The 19,142-nt window shown below is 38.1% G+C and overlaps 1 protein-coding gene across 1 annotated transcript in view; it reads left to right on the top strand.

Moving 5' to 3' along the window:
• The window catches only part of CDK14 (cyclin dependent kinase 14), a 657,433-nt gene that overhangs the window by 281,533 nt on the left and 356,758 nt on the right, over positions 1 to 19,142 (top strand). Inside the window, exon 6 of the mRNA XM_036761007.1 lies at positions 150 to 244. Within this exon, the coding sequence (XP_036616902.1) occupies positions 150 to 244 (95 nt within the window). The remainder of the gene's footprint in view (positions 1 to 149; positions 245 to 19,142) is intronic.

Raw genomic sequence — 19,142 nt, 5'->3', positions numbered from 1 at the left:
GCACTTACTAGCATTGTTGATTGATTAATTTTGAATTGAATAAACAAACCCAAACCATCATGAAACATGTGAATTTGTCATGGCTTATGCCTTTTCTAGACATGGCTTTTGTAAGGTAATTTTGTCCTTTTATCCATCTTGTTTTGCAGCCTCTCTGTTAAAGGGCCTAAAGCATGCCAATATAGTATTACTTCATGACATCATCCACACCAAGGAGACATTGACACTTGTGTTTGAATATGTGGTAAGTAAAAGAAATTCAGCCTGCAAATGTTGAAGGCCATTCTTATAGTAACATAGGCTTCCTTTCCAAGATTGTTGTTACAAAAGGGATGGGTGCTTTGGTAGACCTTATATTAGATACTTGAATGATAAGTATCTTAGAGCTGAATTCTCTCTCAATGGACAGTCAGGATGGGGGGATGGGGGAGAGGGGGAGGGAGAGAGAGAGAGTGAGAGAGAGAGAGAGAGAGAGAGAGAGAGAGAGATATGAATCTGAGAGGGAATGAAAGTAAGGAGGGGAGTATTTCAGGTATGGAGAATCAGTGAAATGGCATGGAGAGATGGAAAATAGAGTATAGTTTCATACGGCAGTGACATCAAAGAAAGACATAAAAAGCACCCTTCCTTCCTAGGACTTAGCAGTTGCTTCTTTGTTTAGGGAAACAGTGAGAAGAAAAAAAATTTAGTACTTAAAATTTAGACTTCGTGAATTTTTTTTTTCCTGACTTGATTTCAACTGCTAATTAAGATTTCCAGTTTGTGTAGTACACAATGCAATGAACTTATTTTGTTCAGGAGTATTACTTCCCAGAGACGTAGACTTGAACTCTTAATTAATCTTTCTACGTTTTCTGTAGACAAACATATGGTATTTGTGTAGAAGTACTTCACCACTTAGCTGTGGCATCATGCAATGTAACCATGATAATTAATGTGCCCTTCCTCACAGATGGATTTGAGAGCATGTAATTTCAAAGATAAAAGTGACTTTGGTGGAGGTTTTGCTTTACATGAATAGCTGTTGGTATTGTGAATGCTTTGAGACCTGGCATTTTACTCACGCCTACTACTTTTTCTTAAGAGTAAAATAGTTTTTCAGTTTACCTAAAAATATGCAATAGAATGAATATTTGTAACATGGTGTATCTGGATAATGTGCGCGTCTGTCATTTAGAAACTGTCATATGGAAAAGACATTCATCTTGTCTGTTTACATATAAATGATACATTTGAATAATATGATAATGTGACTACCAGACTAGCAAGTGAGGAGTATATGCATTTACAACTTGCTCTCCAGAATGGAAGTAGCTTCACACATCAATGAAAATATAATTTCTTTCGTTTAATTGATGATTCCAGTGTTAATAACACATTAAACTGATTTAACATTGGAAATTCCCAATAACCTATTTTTTTTTCAAACAGATAATGCTTTTCCTTTACATACATTTCAAGCAAATCCAATCTTTTATAATACATTTGGATACAGTGCCATAATGTTTCATAGAGAAGAGCTGGAAGATTTGAAAGAATTTTTTCCTATGTGTATATTCACTTCCAGATTTGATTATTAAAAGAAAATAAAGGCCAGATCCTAAAATGGTGGGGTTTTTTGGCAGTTGAACTTAAAAATGCATTTTAAAAAATTAGTTTTGAAACTGATGACCTAAGAGTTACCTTTTCTTATTCTGCCTAATGAATCCTGCTTCCTTATGCCCCCACTCCCAGTGCCTGAAATTTAACCAATTCGAGGTTAAGTTAGTGAGTATCCTTTATAAGAAATAGGAATACCCCTTTAGGCTTAATCAGAAAACTTTGAATATCTAGCTATGATTTGGCACCAGGGGAGTAGAGGAAGTGGGAAGAAGCCACATGCAAGTTGCCAGCTGTGTGCCCAGGAAGGATCAAGGAAATTCCCCTTTTCTTCCTTTAGCCCCATGTTCTATAAGTCTTTCCTGCTTCCAGTTCCCAGAACTCAAATACTTAATGTTAGCACCATACGTGAGCCACGTTATGGGTTAACTAGGCTTTTGTGGACTAGCTTGGAAGCCCATTCCCTATTTTGTAACATTGCTTTTGTGGAGAAATTTATTTCAAGTCCCCTCACCACTGACCACCTCTTCCCAAAACAAAAACGAACCTTACAAATCATTGGAACATCACTTGTTTCTAGGTTGGAGACTGCCAGCCTACCTAAATGGCACTTTAGAATTTGTTTTTAAAGAAAATGCTTTTATGGAGTATCCCATGAGTCTTAGTGCAGTTTAAGATTTAATAAGCTTAAAACTCCAGTACGATTTTTAGGGACACCTTGTACAGACAGATCTGCGAGTAGGAGAAAGTTGGCTATCTTGCATTTGGGAAATTTCATAGCTTTTCTAATGTCCACTAGCTTAATCATGGAATTAAAACTTATCTTTATTTTTTCTTTTTTAAATTAATTTTAATTTTTTCCAATTACATGTAAAAACAATTTTAAACATTCATTCAAAAAATTGTGCACTCCAAAGCGATTTGATATACATTATAGATGTGCAATCATGCAAAACATATTTCAACATTAGTCATGTTGTGAAAGAAGATACAAGAAAAAATATGAAAAAAATAAAGTCAAAAGTCGTAGGCTTTGGTCTGCATTCAGAAGCCATCAGTTCTTTCTCTGGATGTGGGTAGCATTTTCCATCATGAGACTTTTGGAATTGCCTTGGATCATTATATTGCTGAGAATAGCTAAGTCATTCACAGCCATTGCATAATACTGCTTACTGTGGACAATGTTCTTCTGGTTCTTCTCACTTTAGTTTGCATCAGTTCATGTGAGTCTTTCCAAGTTTGTCTGAAATCAATCTGCTTGTCATTTCTTATAGCACAATAGTACTCCCTCACAATAATATACCACAGCTTGTTCAGCAGTTCCCAAATTGATGGGCATCTGCAAGCCAGAGTAATTAAATAAGTGACGAACAGTTAGAAATCTGAATGCCTTGGAAAATAGTGCCTTGTGCGTATGAGCAAAATGATGACTCAGCGAAGAAATTGAATACTGATAGAAACTGTTTAGATGGTTCTTAAGTTTGAGTCCAAGCTTCTAGAAATACAGTAGTATTTTCTTTTTTATTTATGTAAAGTTTTTTTGTTTTCTTTTGTTTTTATGAAACAGGGATTTTTGGACATAATACTCATGCCCATAAAATTGAATCTTCCATGTTAGGAAAGATAGGTTAAGCAAATCTGGCCGACAGTGATCTCATCTCAGAGTATATGCAACATTCTGTACTTGTATTCTCCTCGTGTGCTGCAAAAAAAAAAAAAAAAAAAAAAAAAGGAGTGAGTGGTACAACTTAAATTTACTTAGTATGCCTCAGAGTAAATCCAAGTACTTTATTGAGGCAATGGGGGAACAGGAGTGCCTGGAAACCTGTTAGCAAGTATAGCAATCTCTCCACTCAGCTGTGCTTCATCATAGATCGTAAGCTTTGTGAGGGCAGAAACTTGATCACATTCTGTGTAGCTTGTATTTAACATTTACTATATACCTAGCTCTTTGCTAAGCACTGAAGATACAGGTGCTTAATAAGTGCTGTATGCGTTGCAATAAATTTAATAGAGCTACATTAGGGATTTCTTTTACATTCTAAAATGGTGACCAACAGTCACCAAATACATGGACACATATGTATGTATGCATACACACACAGTATCTATTTATAATCTGAAGTAGAAATAGAGGGAATACCTCAGATTGTTTTACTCTCAGCATACACTGAGTTGGAGAAAGAGTTTCATATCTACTTAAGCTGAACATTATGCATTTCCTCCTTCCCTCCTTCCTTCCTTCCTTCCTTCCTTCCTTCCTTCCTTCCTTCCTTCCTTCCTTCCTTCCTTCCTTCCTTCCTTCCTTCCTTCCTTCCTTTCTTCCCGTTCTCTTCCTCTCTCCCTTTCTCCCTCTATCCCCTCCTTCTCTCTCTTTCTCTTTCCTTCCTTCCTTCTTGCCTCCCTTCCTTCCTTTCCTGCTTAATCCAAACATTATTTATTTAATCACTTATTTTTTAAATAAATGGCAAATATATGCACATTAGACTTGATTCAGTAGGATAAATGTTTGGAAATTTAAATATTTTCCATAAGAGGAAATGAGAACATTAGCAATGTAGGAGATATGATTATGTAAAGATATGTTCTTGAGCTAAACCCTTACTATAATGACAAGAGAACTCACCATGTTTGGTAGCACTTTTCATTAGGTCTTAATAATTAGGCACACCAGGGTAAATTTATAATTCACATCATGATTTTCAGGGAAGGAATATTCAATTTGTTTCTTCCCTCAGCCATGTTGTTAATGGGAGAAATCTCCCAGGCTAACACATGGCATGATTTAAAACAACTACCAGTACCCCTTCCAATTACCAGAGATATATCTTTGTACATGAAGACTCTTGCAATATGCATATCACCAAATGTGTTAATTGTGTTCCATAGTTGTGGATGAAGAGCTGTGAGAAGTGCAGGAAGCTAAAATATGGGATCACAAATTTAAGATTATTTTTGCCATCGTCTCAGTGTTTGAGCACGTAAGATCAGCGCCATCCTCTCCAGTTAGTGGTACTGAATCCTTTCCTTTCTCCAAGGCCCAACTAGGGTTAAACCTTTCCTGTGGTCAAGAAAATTTCATTGTCCCAACAACTGTAGGAAATAGGTACTCTCATTATTCCCATTTTTACAAATGAGGAAACTGAGATAGGAAGAGGTTACATGACTTACCTACTGTCATACAACTAGTAGGTGTCTGAAGCCCGATTTGAACTCAGATCTCCTTGGTGCAGTGCTCTATCCGTTGTGCCACTGAGAATGCCTCCTGTGATGCCAGACCTGAGGTCACTCGCCCTTACCTGAGGGGTTTTCATCTTGTTAGAACCTTCCAGATCTTAATACTCTCATGGCACAATCTTCCACCACTCTAAGGCAGCTAAATGGTACAGTCTGAGGTCGAGAAAACCTGAGTTCAAATCTGGCCCCAGACACCGACTAACTGGGTGACCATGGCCAAATCATTTAACTCTGTTTGCCTCAGTTTCCTCCTCTGTAAAATGAGGGTAGGTGTAGCACCCACCTCCTAGGGTTGTTGTGACGATTAAAAGAGATTATAAGTGCTCCGTAAATGTTAGTCGATGCTGCTGCTGTTCTTAGGAATCCATTCTACTACACCAAGATGAGACATTAGAGTTAGATGTTGGTAGAGGAATGGGGCATAATTGGTGCTTAATAAATATATGAATTGAATTAACTTTTCTCTTTACTTTGGCACACTTCTTTACCATACGCACTTCCTCACACCTCACAACTTTCCTTCACCTTCAACATTCCAACACTCCAACATTCCCTGGACGCAATTCAGGGTTTCCCCAGGCACCCCTATGACATCTCAGATGCTTTTTGGTGCTTTCAAAGAAGACAGGGATAAGGGAGTAGGGAAGAAGGTGAACGAGGAATGACTTGTTACTCATAGAAATTCTTGTTGGCCAGCCTCATAAATCATTGATGACACATTTATTAAAAGTCTACCATGCATCAGGAAAGCTGAGGAACACAAGAGGAGCAGAATAGTGATAATGGACAACATTTGTGTAGCACTTGAAGCTCTGCAGAATGTTTTACATATGTTATCTCATTTGATCCACATAACAGCCCCGTGAAATAGCTGTTCTGACTGTCCCCCTAGTTTTTCTTGATGGGGTAACCGAGCCTGAGAAAGGTTAATGACGTACCTAGGGCCTGAGCTAGTAGGATTTGAATTCAATTCCTCCAGACCTTGAGGTCAACCCTCTATCCCCTACACCACCTAGCTACCTCCTAGAATGCATAGTTTCTTGGTGAAAAGCCCACATAAAATTGGTGAAAAGTTCCCTGCTGTCTTGATAAAGACAAGGCAAGGGGTGTTTAGGAAGGCATTTGGAGAGAATATTGTATTCTCTTCAGTCACAGAGAAGCTTATAGATCAGGAAAGATTTCAGATTTTCAGATGAAGACTGTCTTCTGAGTAATAAGAACAGGGCATGCTGCTTGAGAGAGATGGTGAAATGTTTACAGAAGATGTGGACAAAGCAGAATTACTCAACTTTGCTTCCGTCTTTTCTGTCCTGTGTAAGGAAGTCAAAGACGTGCGTAAACACAGTCAGAAAGTATATCGATATGTAAAGTTACCATCCTCATCAACTTCTAAGACCCAGCAAATTCTATCTGGCAGATAGAATTGCAGTCTCTTCTTGTGATTACTGGGGTCAGGATTGGTACCAAAAGACCAGAGGGATGCTATTATGATTTTCAAAAAAAAATGTAAAGAGTAAATCCTTGAGACTCCCTGTAAGCTCAACATGGATCTCCAGCAGAACTTGAGTATCAGCTGGGTAGTTTGGAAGCATTTAATGTGTATGAGAAAGTTGTGGTCCCAATGACCCCAGTTGTTGGGAATAAATCATGCTGAGCTAATCTTATTTCCTTTTTTTTTGCTAGAGTTACTAGACTGAGAAAACAGAGATATTATATTCATATGTACTGTATGTAGTGGTTTGTGAATCACTTTTCCTCACAACAGATCTGTGAAGTATGTAGTATATGTGTCACTCTAATTTTATAAATGAAGATGGGAAGACTCAATGGAGTTTAAGGCCCCAGTTTCTAAGTTGTAGATATGGAATTCAAACTCAGATTGCTTGACTCAAAGTCCATTGCTTCTCTTCTGGGATATTCTATCTATTGGCATATTTTTATTTAAGCTCATTATTTGTTAGTGTGAGAAATGTCTTTCGTTCATTTTAGGACATGCTGTTGAATGGACAGTCCATTGTACAGTGTGATCGGTACATGTATCTAAGACAGACATTGCAGATAACAGTGAATTGGGCCCAGAAGTGACAGCCAGACTTTGTGGTGTTAGACTTTGTGTGAGGCAGCCACGTGGTATGGTAGACAAAGTGTTCAGGAAGAACTGAGTTCAGATCCAGCCTCAGACAATCCCTAGTTCTGTGACCCTGTGCAAGTCACTTAAACTGTCAGTTTCTTCATCTATAAAATGAGGATTATAATCCCAGGGTTGTTGTGAGGAACAAATAAGATAATATTTGTAAACCACTTAGCACAGTGCCTGGCACACAGTAGGCACTCTAGAAACGTTAGCTGCTGCTGCTGCTAGACTTGACAAGAACTGGTAACTGATTGGATATGGAGAATCAGGAATAACTCCTAGGTCTTGAACGTGGATGATAGGAGTAATTTTGGTGTCTCAGTAGGAATAGGCCCTTTTAGAGGAGGGGCTGGGTATAGTGCAGGCATTCTTTATCTTTTTTGTCATGGGCTCCTTTGGAGGTTGGGTGATACTGATGAATCCTTTCTCAAAATACCATTTTTCAATGCATAAACTGAAACTATACTTTTAAAAAGGAATCTAATTTTATTGAAATATAGCTACCAACATTAAAAAAAGTAAACAAGGATCTGAGGTTAAGCATACCTCATTTAGGGAGGGGACATGTTCTTTTTTGGGCAAGTAGAGCTTGAGGTACCCATATAACCCCAGGCATCGGAAGTTGTCCATCAGGCATTTGGTGTTTATTATAGAGCTGGCATTCAACAGAAACTGAATTGTTCCAGATTGGAGTTTTGATTATTCACTTAATTTAACCAAAAAGATGGAGCTGATTTTTGTTTGTTTGGAGGCAGTCTAAGAGAGAACACTAAATAAACCATGAAAGAAATTAAAAAAATACAATGAATATAAAGCACCTTTCAATCCATGTTGTGTCTTGAGCTATCCTCTTGCCTTAATTGGCAGAAGAAATGTCAATTCCCTTTTCCTAATAGGTTTTCAGTTCAGTTTAACAAGCATTTATTAAGTGCCTCCTTTGCGGAAGGCATTGTTTTCCATAATTCATGAAGAGTTGTGGTTGACATTAGTTGTTTTAATAGCTTTTTGGTATTGTCCTGTTGGGTGTCCATATTTCATTTCTCCTTCATAGTTATCAGGACTTCCTAGCCATCCTCCATGCTCTCTTGGCTTTATTCCATCTAATCCAGGTTACATATGCATAGGCATATGCATGTGCCTATGCATATGCATATACATTTACATATATATACACACACATATAAAATCCTTGCCATAAATCATTATCTCTTTTTTTCTCACCAGCGATTGAAATATGTCAAATCTTCTAGCAAATACTGTAGTGAACACAGGGATTATCCACAGAGACACAGTTGAGTTTAGAGTACACTTTGTAACAGGCATAATTGTTTTCTTGAGTATAATTCCATGTCTTTTGCAATTTTAATACTTTTTTGTATTTAACATAATTTGAAAACATGCCATTTAGAGCCTAGACTCCCTTGTATGGCAAAGCAGGGACTTAAAATATCTCATCTGGAGAGGAATTAAACACAGCCTTTTAAAAAAGATATTATTTTGAACAAGAGAATAGAGAATTATAGGTGAAAAGTTGGAAATTTCCTACGAGGAACAAACCGTATTCTTTTAGACCTCTTTCTTATGAAGATCATGTCATGGATAGAATCTTTGCCTTCACATTGGGCTGGATGAATTAATTTATTTTTGTTTTCTCCCCTGAATATCATGTTGTTCTCCTTTATTGGAAGTCTGTTGGAAAGTCCCTTGAAAGAGGCTGTTTGACTGTTTGTTGGGTATGTGATTTTGGGATTTCTTTTGCCTGTAGGTTGGACTAGATGGCCACTAAGATCTCTTCCAATTTACAAATTCTGTGATTCTTGTTTGACAGTACAAGTAATTTTATAGTGATTTGGGGAGAATTCCAGCAAAATAATTATCTGCCATCTGGTAAAGTTGAAGATTAGTACAAAAATAAAATCTATAATTCTAGTTACCTGGAATGATCCCATATTCAAATGGGGGGAAAACTTAGAAATCCAGCTTAATGTGACAAAATATATAATTCTGTGATAATTATTGCAGGTGATAATTAGTAGTTTTATTTTTTGCCTGCTTTAGCCTATCCATGACGACCTATAATAACTCATCGTTCCTTCCACCTCCAACTCCTTTTTATTTTGAATAATCTCAAAGGAACATTATGTCTGTGTTCTGTGAGTAAAGATTGGTCAAACTATTCAAAAGGCACAAAATACTTCTTCCAGTGAATCTATGATGCTGTCCAAGACTTGTGTCTCTTCTTCAGGGATGCACATTAAAACTCCCCTATGTCTACCCTTTCTGTGTGATTCTTTGCCACCTTCTATAAATCCTACATGAGGATGGGTGACAAAAGAATGTTGCACCCAATATTTATGTGTCATCACATTTTTAAAGGATGACAACAGTGGATTGTAATGCTGCTGATCAATCATCTCTTATTCTCTCTACTTGACTGTCTTATTTTTTTTTCCAATTTACTTCTGTGTTGCTTCTGTGCAATCCCTGATTGGTCATGTATTGCAGCCTGCTCACACCCATCATGCACCTTTCTATTCTTTGGATAATTCTTAATTTTTTGAAGACTATAATATTCCATGACTCATACCATATAGCCCTTTTATACTGTGTATCTGAGAACAACAGTAAAAAAAAAATCATCTACTTACATACCATCTTCATATTAGTGTTTGTGAATTAAGTACATATGCCTTTGATATTTATCTATGACCTGGGCTAATTAAAATATTATAAACAAGTAGAACTGGATAGAAATGGATCTCTTTCTAGATTGTTTGTCTAAATGGAAAGTCTTAGGCATGCAAAGAAAAATGTCTAAGGTCTGAAGTCCTTTGTCAGATTTCCTTTCTAGAAGGAGAAATTTTAGGATTAGTAACTGTTGGTCCTATTTTGGTGATCTGATTATGAGGTGCTATGGTTATCATTGTGTAAATATTTTGATTCATGTGCCTAGTGAAATTTTAGAACATGTTTATTTTTAAGAATAAAATGGCTCTTGTACAGTGGTGGTGAGATTTAAATTTATACCTAAATATGAAAATCGATTCTACTGCTGAGTATAAGGCAGATTGCTTGCTTTCAAGGTTCCTTAAGTCTTCAGGATACTGATTTTTATTTAGAGAAATGAAGCATGCATTTTAATTAACATGATATAAGGCATATATACAGATCTGATGAGATTCAAATACTATGCCAACACAAAACAGATGCTTGTATAGATGCTTAGTTCCTATTTAAAATAGGCCATAATGCGACCAAAAATAATAATAATAATTTTCAGGACATAATTCCAGTTTCCAAAGTTCACAGTGTGTACAAGTTCTACATTTATCTTTATTCAAGCTCTGGGTATTTCCATCCCATGATTTCTCCAGGAATTTACTAATAAACTTTCTTCCAGCTTTTGTCAGATTCAGTAGGAAGAAGGGTGAAGATTTTAAAGAGGAAGACTTGCATAACAGAAAATATGTCTTTTAAAAAAAAACCCATTCTCTATTTTGTCTCCTATCTTAAGTATTTTCATTTGAATATGAAAATTATAACCAAAGGAGGGTTGGATCTTAAGTATCATAACTAGTCCTAACTAGGAAACTTCATCCTAAATGCCAACAAGCCTGCTGATAGTTGGGTTGGAAGGGAAAGGAAGTCATGGGTGATGCTGTGCGAAGCATGAAAGAGTTGAAGGAGTTGGGGAACTCTTGACGAGGCACAGCTTAGACTCCTAACAGAGGAGCAGTGAGAAGGCCCAGAGAGAACATCTAGTCCCCAGCTGAGGATATCGAGGCCCAGAAGGTGGAAGTAGTTTGCTCAAGATCACAACAACAGGTTGTTAATGACATAGCCAGAACTAGAAAAAGAATAATAATTATTAATATTAACAGCAGGTCACAATAACATGTAAGGTTACGAATATGTAATACATTAATGAGTTTGTTAATATTAATTACAACTTAAGTAGTTGTTATATAGTTTATATAATTAGTTGTGTAGTTTATATATTAATTATATAGTATATATAGTTTGTATAATTTAGGGTTTCAAAGCACCTGATAAACATTAACTCATTTCATCATCAGAAAAGCCTTTTTCACATTTCTAAACCTTTTACATTTGAGGAAACTGAGGTCTAGAGAAGTTAAATAATTTGAAGATCATGAGAGTTGGAACTCAAGTCTGAATTCATGTGTATTCACACAGTTCTAGCACTCTCTCTCCCTCTCTCTCTCTCTCCCTCTCTCTCTCTCTCTCTCTCCCTCTCTCCCTCTCCCTCTCTCTCTCCTTCCCTCCCTCCCCTCCCTCTCCCTTTCTCCCTTTTTCTCTCTCTCTCTCCCCCTTTCTCCTTTTCTCTTCTCTCTCTCTCTTTTTGTCTTTCTCCTCTCTCTTTATTCTCTCTTCACACACATGTGTATTTGTATGTATGTATACATGTTATACACACATATGCATATATCAGTCTCATTGGCAGAATAAATATACAGAGGGCTGGCTTCAGAATCTGGAAAACAAAGATTCGAGGCCTGCTTCTGATGCGGACTGGGATATGACCCTAGGAAAATCACGTTACCTTTCAGTGTCCCAGGCAACTTTACGAAATTCTAAGTTGCAGAGCAGGTTCTAGTCTGATAGAGGGAGTTTGATAGAAGGTGTTTCTTCACCAAAGAGGTCTGTGCACCAAAGAAATCACAGGTCCCTTTCCAAAGTTCTTAAAAAACACAAACAGACATATGTAGTATATCCTTTATTTAAATTATTATTTTTTTTTTTACTGTGATGAAACTTTGGAAAGAAACTAAGTTGAGTCATTTAATTAGAAATTAAAAAATAAAATAGATGTCATATAGCTTTTTCATTAGGGGGTGTCCCAAAAGTCTTAAACTTTTGGGATAACCTGTATTTTCACTTTCATTTCTGTATTTTATTCTTAATTGTGCACAGGTCAGAAAACAAATTCCCCACTCTGCTTGCTATTCCAATCCACTTGCTCACTCATTCAGAGCTTTACTTTGAAAATTCAAGGAACAAAAACTGGAGAAGGAACTTTTTGTCTGGAATGCAGTGCTGCTGATTGGTTGCTGTGGTGGGGGTGGTGGGGGGTGATAGAGCAAAACAAAGGAGGTCCATGAGGTAAGTAAAAGCTGGGAAATGCTATGGTCTGTGCTACTTTGGGGAGTCTGCAGAACAGAATCTCACTGACTCTTATTTAAGACAGTATTTTATAGCCATAAAGATCCCTTTGTAAATGTTATTTTAACATTTTCTTTACGAGAACCAATACTCTTCCAGGCTAGGGATATTTAGGGCATGGACTTTTGATACAGTCACTCTGTGCCCTAGATTTTCCCAGAACAATTCTAGTTTCAAGGAAAGAAAGTATATTTTTAAAAAGACTTTGCAAATGGAACATCCCTTGGCCAAGCCATTTGTCCCAATTTTTGGTTTAGAAATTGTAATCTTTTTAGATTTGGGGTTGAAGGATTCAAGTTTGTTCTTTGAATCATCCTGCTAGGGAAATTGGAACTATTTACAGAGTGCAGAAGAGTTCAGTAGCTTTGAATGTTGAGTGAAGTGTTGAAATCATTTCATTCCTATTTGACCGTCACACCAGTGGTCAAAACTGTGGCAAGATCTTCTCTGCCCTGCTTCCAACTTTGTCTAAATAGCATGACAATTGGGTCTTCCATGAAATTGTAGCATGACTTTAAAGATGACTGGAACATAATGGCCGTGGCTTCTGAGGCAAATATTTCTAAATAAACAAATAGAAGAAGAGATATCTCAGTAGATCTGAAATGTACATGTTCTTTGTTTATTCCTGGGGTCAGTGAACTTGAAAAATATTGTGGTAACTATTATTAGTTTCCTTTGTAATCCTATGAATTTTATTTTATGTATTTAAAAATGTTATTCTGAGAATGGGTCCATGGGTTTCACCAGACTACCAAAGGGGTCCCTAACACAAGAGAGCTAAAGATTGCCTGGTCAATACTACAGCACCAATAGCTCAGTGCTAGAGTTGTAGTTTTCTGGGATTGTTGGCCTCTCTGCCCTCTGCCCTCCTTATGAATAGCGTATGAGATGAAGCATGGTGCAGTGGGCAGCTAGTCTTTGAGTTAGTTAAACCTCATTTCAAATCCTGTCCCTCAGGCAAACTAACAGTGTGACCCCCAAGCAAATCACTTACCCTCTTAGCTCCCCTGGCCAGCTCTTTAATATTGTAAGTTATGGAAAAGTTGCCAATTTATATCCTGGGATGGAGTTTCCATAATGGGAATTTCCTACCTGAGTGAGATCATAGCCATTATCCAAAAGAGAATAAATTGTCTTGTAAAAATAATAATTAAGAAAATGTACAAAATTCTTTTGTGCAGTGCATAGGATTTCTGAGCATATAGAATGAGTTATTGGTGGTATTTGTGATCATTTTGTAAATTTAAAAATTCGATATACATGCAGGATATGTCAATTCAGATCCAACTTAGGTTGAGTTCTGGCCCCTTTACCCGCACTCCCTCTTCCCAGTGCAGTTATTAATAACTCTAAAAATCTGATGCTTCCAGATAGACATCCAGCCTCTGGCATGTATGTGAGCCCTGTCCATAGCAATGCAGTGGCATCCAAGGATGGCTTCTTTCACTTCTCTTGAACCTGTCAGAACTGTTCTTAGTTAATCTACAGAGCTTCTCTTTCTCTCTCTCTCTCTCTCTCTCTCTCTCTCTCTCTCTCTCTCTCTCTCTCTCTCCCTCTCTCTCTCTCTCCCTCTCCCTCTCTCCCTCCCTCCCTCCCTCCCTTCCTCCCTCTCTCTCTCTCTCTCCCTGTCTCTCTCCTTTTCTCTTCACCCATCTTCCATTATTCTTCCCCCCACCCCCGCCCTTTTCTCCTGTTTCATTTTCTAACTCCCTTGAAAGTGAATCTCTATTCTTTTGCTCTTCTCAGTTTTTCACAAAGCATAGAGGGAGTTTCAGGGGAGGAAAAAGAACTGAACTGGCTTCATTTCTATTTTAACTCATGCTATGAGCCATGAATTGGAATGAGTCTTTCTTTTATGTTTCTTTGCTTGTTTTGACTGTGATGTCATCGGTTTAAGAAGCTCCCAGTGTGGAACATCTTCTACCGATGAAGATCACAACCTTTTCTGCAATTTGTACTTTGTGATTTGTCCAGGAATTCTAAGTGTCTAGAGTCACGCAGTCAGTGTGTGTTAAGAGGTGGGACTTGAACCCAGGTCTTCAAGACTGAGTGTGGCTCTCTGTCCACTGCCCCATGCTGCTTTTTTGTCCTATTTTATTTACTTTTAGTACAAGCCCATTCGTGTGATTAGGACATGCCATTCTTTTCCCCATTATCCTTTCCAATCCTCCATTAGAATCAGTTAGCTGTGAAAAACAACAAACAACAAACAACAAACTGCAAGAACTTGAGATTGTGAAAACTTGTCCTCTAGGCAGGCTTTGGGAATGGTTTGCCAGAGGGCTTACGTGCAATGTCGGGTGACACTTTGCTCTGGTGAGAGGAGATGGAACATTTGACAAATTCTCCTTATGCCTACCTACAAACTAACATTCTGCAGCAGTACAAACAATTTACAACTAGAACGAGACGTGTGGTAAAAGGACGTGAATATACAGTTCTCAAAAGAAGACTTGAAAACTGTTAGCAACCAGGTAAAAGAATGTTCCAAGTCAGTAATACTAAGAGAAACACGAATCAAAAACTATGAGCTTTCACCTCATCCCCAGCAATTGGCAAAGATGACAAAGAGTCATCTTTGCCCTTGAAAAGTCAGTGTTGGAGGGGCTGTGGACACACTGACACACTCACTAATGTGCTCTTGGTGGAGCTGTGAATTCAGCCAACTGTCCTGGAAAGCATTTTGCACTTAGGCCAAGAAAGGGATGAAATTGTCCATACCCTTGCAACCAAAGATTCTATTGCTAGGCATGCATGCCAAAGAGGGTTGGATATGTGTATGTGTCTGTGTGTATTTTAAATATGTATATTTAAATATACATATATATGCATACATATTTAAAAGGCCCCATATCCACCAAGATATTTATGGCAGTTCTTTTTTCCATAGTAAAATAGATACCTATCTATTGGGGAGTGATTAAATAAGTTGTGGTACATGAAAGTAATGGAATATTACTATCCTGTAAGAAACGATGACAGATGAATACCAAGAAACATAGGAAGACTCGGATGAACTGATGCACAACTAGGAAAACAGTATATGCCATGACCAAAATGATGTAAATGGAAAGCAAAATAACAATAAGAAAATAATTGAATCTGAATGCTATGAAATTTTATAATGACCAAGTTTGCCCCTCAAAGAAGAGACATGACAAGGCACCTTCCATTCTTCAGGGCAGGGGTCCGGGCACTATGCTATAGGTATATAACATGACAAATAATTTCAGATTTTTCTGATATGTTGCTTAGTATTACTAAACTTGAAAAAAAATTCTTTGTTATTTAATGCGGCTCTCTGGGAGAGGAAGAGGGAAGAATACATGGGGAAATGTGATCGATATCTTTAAAAAGATGGCAATGAAATTCATCGTAAAAACTAAAGATTCCCTGAAATTCTGTTTAACCTTAAAGTGCACTGTGTTAAATTTTAAGAAATTCGTTTTGAAATCTCTTATTGTTCCTTAGCTGCAATTTCAAAAGATGAATTTCAGTTTTAGAATTAGCTAAATCCTTAGAACTTGCTAGGGCATAAATAACAGGAACGTTTCTCTTTATCAGAGAAGAATGGCTTGCAATGGTCTTGCTGCCTCAGTGAAACAATGCAGTCTGTCTGCTGCATGATGTCATTGCCAGAAGCCAAATAGTCCAGTGTTTGTTTTAATGGAAGAACTCTTTCCCGTGGCTGGTTTAACATGATGGGAATGTGGTTGGAAACCCTTCCTGTTCCATTCACCAGCCCCAGGCTGTCCGTGAGTGTCAGCTTCAGAAATGACAGCTGAAACCAATTAGGCAGAATTAGAGGACAGCTAAGTCACATAGAGCATTATTCTGACGAAGAAGGGAGAAAGCGAATAGATTACATGGGGGAAAGAAATGACTAATTTAATTAGGAGTAAACTGTAATAATATAATTGTTATGGAAAAGCTGGGCATGCTGTCCCAGCCAAGCCAGAGTGTTGACTCACCCTCCCCACCACTGCCAGGGAACATGTGTAGTTGTTGCTTAAGTTTCAGTAGTTCTTAAATGTTTTAAATCCATCTAAACACTCGTGCAGGCACGCTTTCTCTATCCCTTTCTTTCCCTCTCTGCTCTCCCTGTCTCCTTTCTCCCCCTTCTTACTCTCCCTCCCCTTGTTTCTCCTTTCTCCTTCTTTATGTATTTGTCCCCCTTTCCCTCTCCTCTTTCCAACTTCCTTCCCTCTTCTTCTGTCTCTCCTCTTCCCCTCTCCCCCTGTAATACTGGAAAATGTATCTCAATAATATTTTTGACGAGGTAGGGCAGAGATAAAATAGATGAAAAGAAAGACCACTTGGCATAATGTCTTAATCATGTTCTAGGATCATGTTAGAAACTTACTCATCTAGTCTTCATTAGAATCCTTGCTTCAGGGGAGGAAATGCCATTTTCTAGTACTTATTGATGATTTTTTTACCATCTCAGTTCAACCAGAATTTGGATTCATTATAGCAATGTTCTGTGTACACATTAAACACTCAATATATACATGACAACTTAGTCTTTTCTCAGAAAATATTGTTTCCGCAGGCACAGAACTTTAAAATATTCTGCCACAGCCCATTCCACACAGTGATATAGTTTTCACCAGAGCTGTTTTCCTCTCTATCTGATTGAGTTTACGTAAATGACAGGGATGAGCTTTGTAGTAGAGTGGCTAGATATCATGGACCCTTGTACTGGGTGTAGGAGGCAGGATTTCTCTTCTTGCACATCCTGCTTTTGAGTGAGGGTACATAGGCAAAACAGAAACAAAAACAAACTACCCGCCTGCACTTTATTTGTAAGAAATCTTATTCATTTCTCATTGGTACTGATATTCTTATTGAAATTCTCGATAGCGCGTCTAATTTAGCTCCAGTGTTCACAACGTTAGTCTCTGTCTCTCTTCCCCTCCCCCTCCTTTCCACAAGTTCTCTGTAATAAATTTATTAATCAAGAGTTATGCCTACCAAAGTCTGAAATTTATAGAAGCATACTGTATACCAGGGATGAAAAACTGGGCGTCGCTATCCTTGCTATAGGTGCAAACTTAGGGAAAGGGAGGAAGTGCATTTTTCTGCCTTCGGTTTCTGCACATTTAGTAGCAGCAGCGGCAGCAGAAGTAGTAATAGTAGCAGGAAAAGCAGTGGTAGTAGCCGCAGTAGCACTACAGTACCACAATTCTATAGTGGTGGTGGTGGTGGTGGTGGTGGTAGTAGTAAGTAGTAGCAGCAGCCCCACTGCTAGCAACAAGCATTTACATGGTGCTTTGAGGCTCACAGAGTGTTTCACATGTATTTTCTGATTTGATCCTCACAACAATGCTTTGAGGTAGATGTGACCTTAATCTCCATTTTACAAATGAGGAAACTGAGGCAGATGTGAAGGGACTAGCCCTGGCTCACACGGGTGGTAAGCTATTTGAGCTCACATCTTCCCAACTGCAACTCCAGCCCTCCGTCCATTGTGCCACTTAGCTTCCTGATAGAGAAATACCTTTTTTTTTTTTTTATCCCAAATATTCCACATTCCCGTAGTACACTGATTTTCCTTAATTCATTGATCTCAGAATTTCAAAGCTGAAAGGGAAGCTAGGTTTACCTGGTCTATTTAACAAAGCGAGAAGTCGTCTACCCAAGGCTATGTAACGAGTCAGTGACAGAGCTGGGAGGAAGAGAACTTGGGACTCCTTGAGCTCCCCTCCCCTGCCCAAAGCCAGCCCGGTCTTCTGTCACCTTCCTGGCCTGGGATTTCTTCAGCACTGGGAACTTTTGGTGGGGCAGCTTTTTCCACCCATGCAGTTCCACCACTCTGCAAATTAAAGTGTTAAAACATGAGGTTCTTGTCCTTTTTTGTGGGCCCTGGAATGGACCCTTGACCAGAATAATATTTTAAATGCCTAAAATACATAGGATTAAAAAGAAAAAAATAAATTATAAAGTACAGTTATCAGAGTATTGAAACAAGAGCAACAAAATCACAGACCCCAGGGTAAGAACCCTTGATTTATTGAGTTCCCGGGGCACTGAGAGGTTATTGCTGAGGGTTCCCTAGCCAGTTTGTGCCAGAAGCTGGACCTAAGGCTCACTTCAGAGGCCACTCTCCAAGCGGCCTACCAACAAGTACTTCTTGTAAGATGTTGATATGGACATGAAAAATTCTATTAATTGCAGAAAAAAAAGCCAAACCCCGAAGACAAGGAAATGAAATGATGTTAGCCTGTCCTTTCCTCTGAAATCTTTATTTTTGCCCTTGTGGTATATGATTTTTGATTATAACATGGTCAGAAACTTAAAATTATTGACCTTTGTTTGGTTGAGTGAGCTTCTTACTGACATCAAAAAAGGAAAACTAAATCCACCAAATGCATAAAGATGTGGTGGTCCTGTCAGGGGTTGTATTCAATACGACTTCAAAATTAGGAATGTTTTAATGGAAGGACCTCGGCTGGCATTCATTTTCAGGAAAGAGGATGAAAATAATACTCTGTCATTTTCATTACCATATTTTGGGAAGATTTCCAAATGAGTAGATGAGAAACGCGGACTTCATCTTTAATATGATCAGACACTGAGCAAGTGGCAGACATCATATTTAGGGAATCAGTGACGAGCTTGGGAAGTGACAAAAAAGAAGCTTGGCTCACTAGAGGTTTTTACACCTGGAAGATGTAATGTAACATTATGGAAAATCAGTCGATGAAAAAGGAACACAAGGATATAATCACATGATCATAGATTTGAAACTCGAAGGGACCCGAGAAGTCAATTTAAACATCCTCATTTTACGGCTGAGTAAACTGAGGCACAGAGAGGTCAAGTCATTTGACCAAAAATGGATTATGATAAATGAAGAAATTTAAGCTTTTTGAAGGTAAGGGCCCCTTGGAGTTTTTTTCCTTGTATCACCAAGTCCTGCTAGTTCTTGGCCCATAGTAGATCTTAGTGAGCAGAAGGGTGGAGCCATAGTGCATGGAGTGCT

This window comes from Trichosurus vulpecula, chromosome 5 (genome assembly GCF_011100635.1).
Source record: "Trichosurus vulpecula isolate mTriVul1 chromosome 5, mTriVul1.pri, whole genome shotgun sequence".
In the NCBI taxonomy this organism is placed as follows: Eukaryota; Metazoa; Chordata; class Mammalia; order Diprotodontia; family Phalangeridae; genus Trichosurus; species Trichosurus vulpecula.
This window is presented reverse-complemented; position numbering and strand designations above follow the sequence as displayed.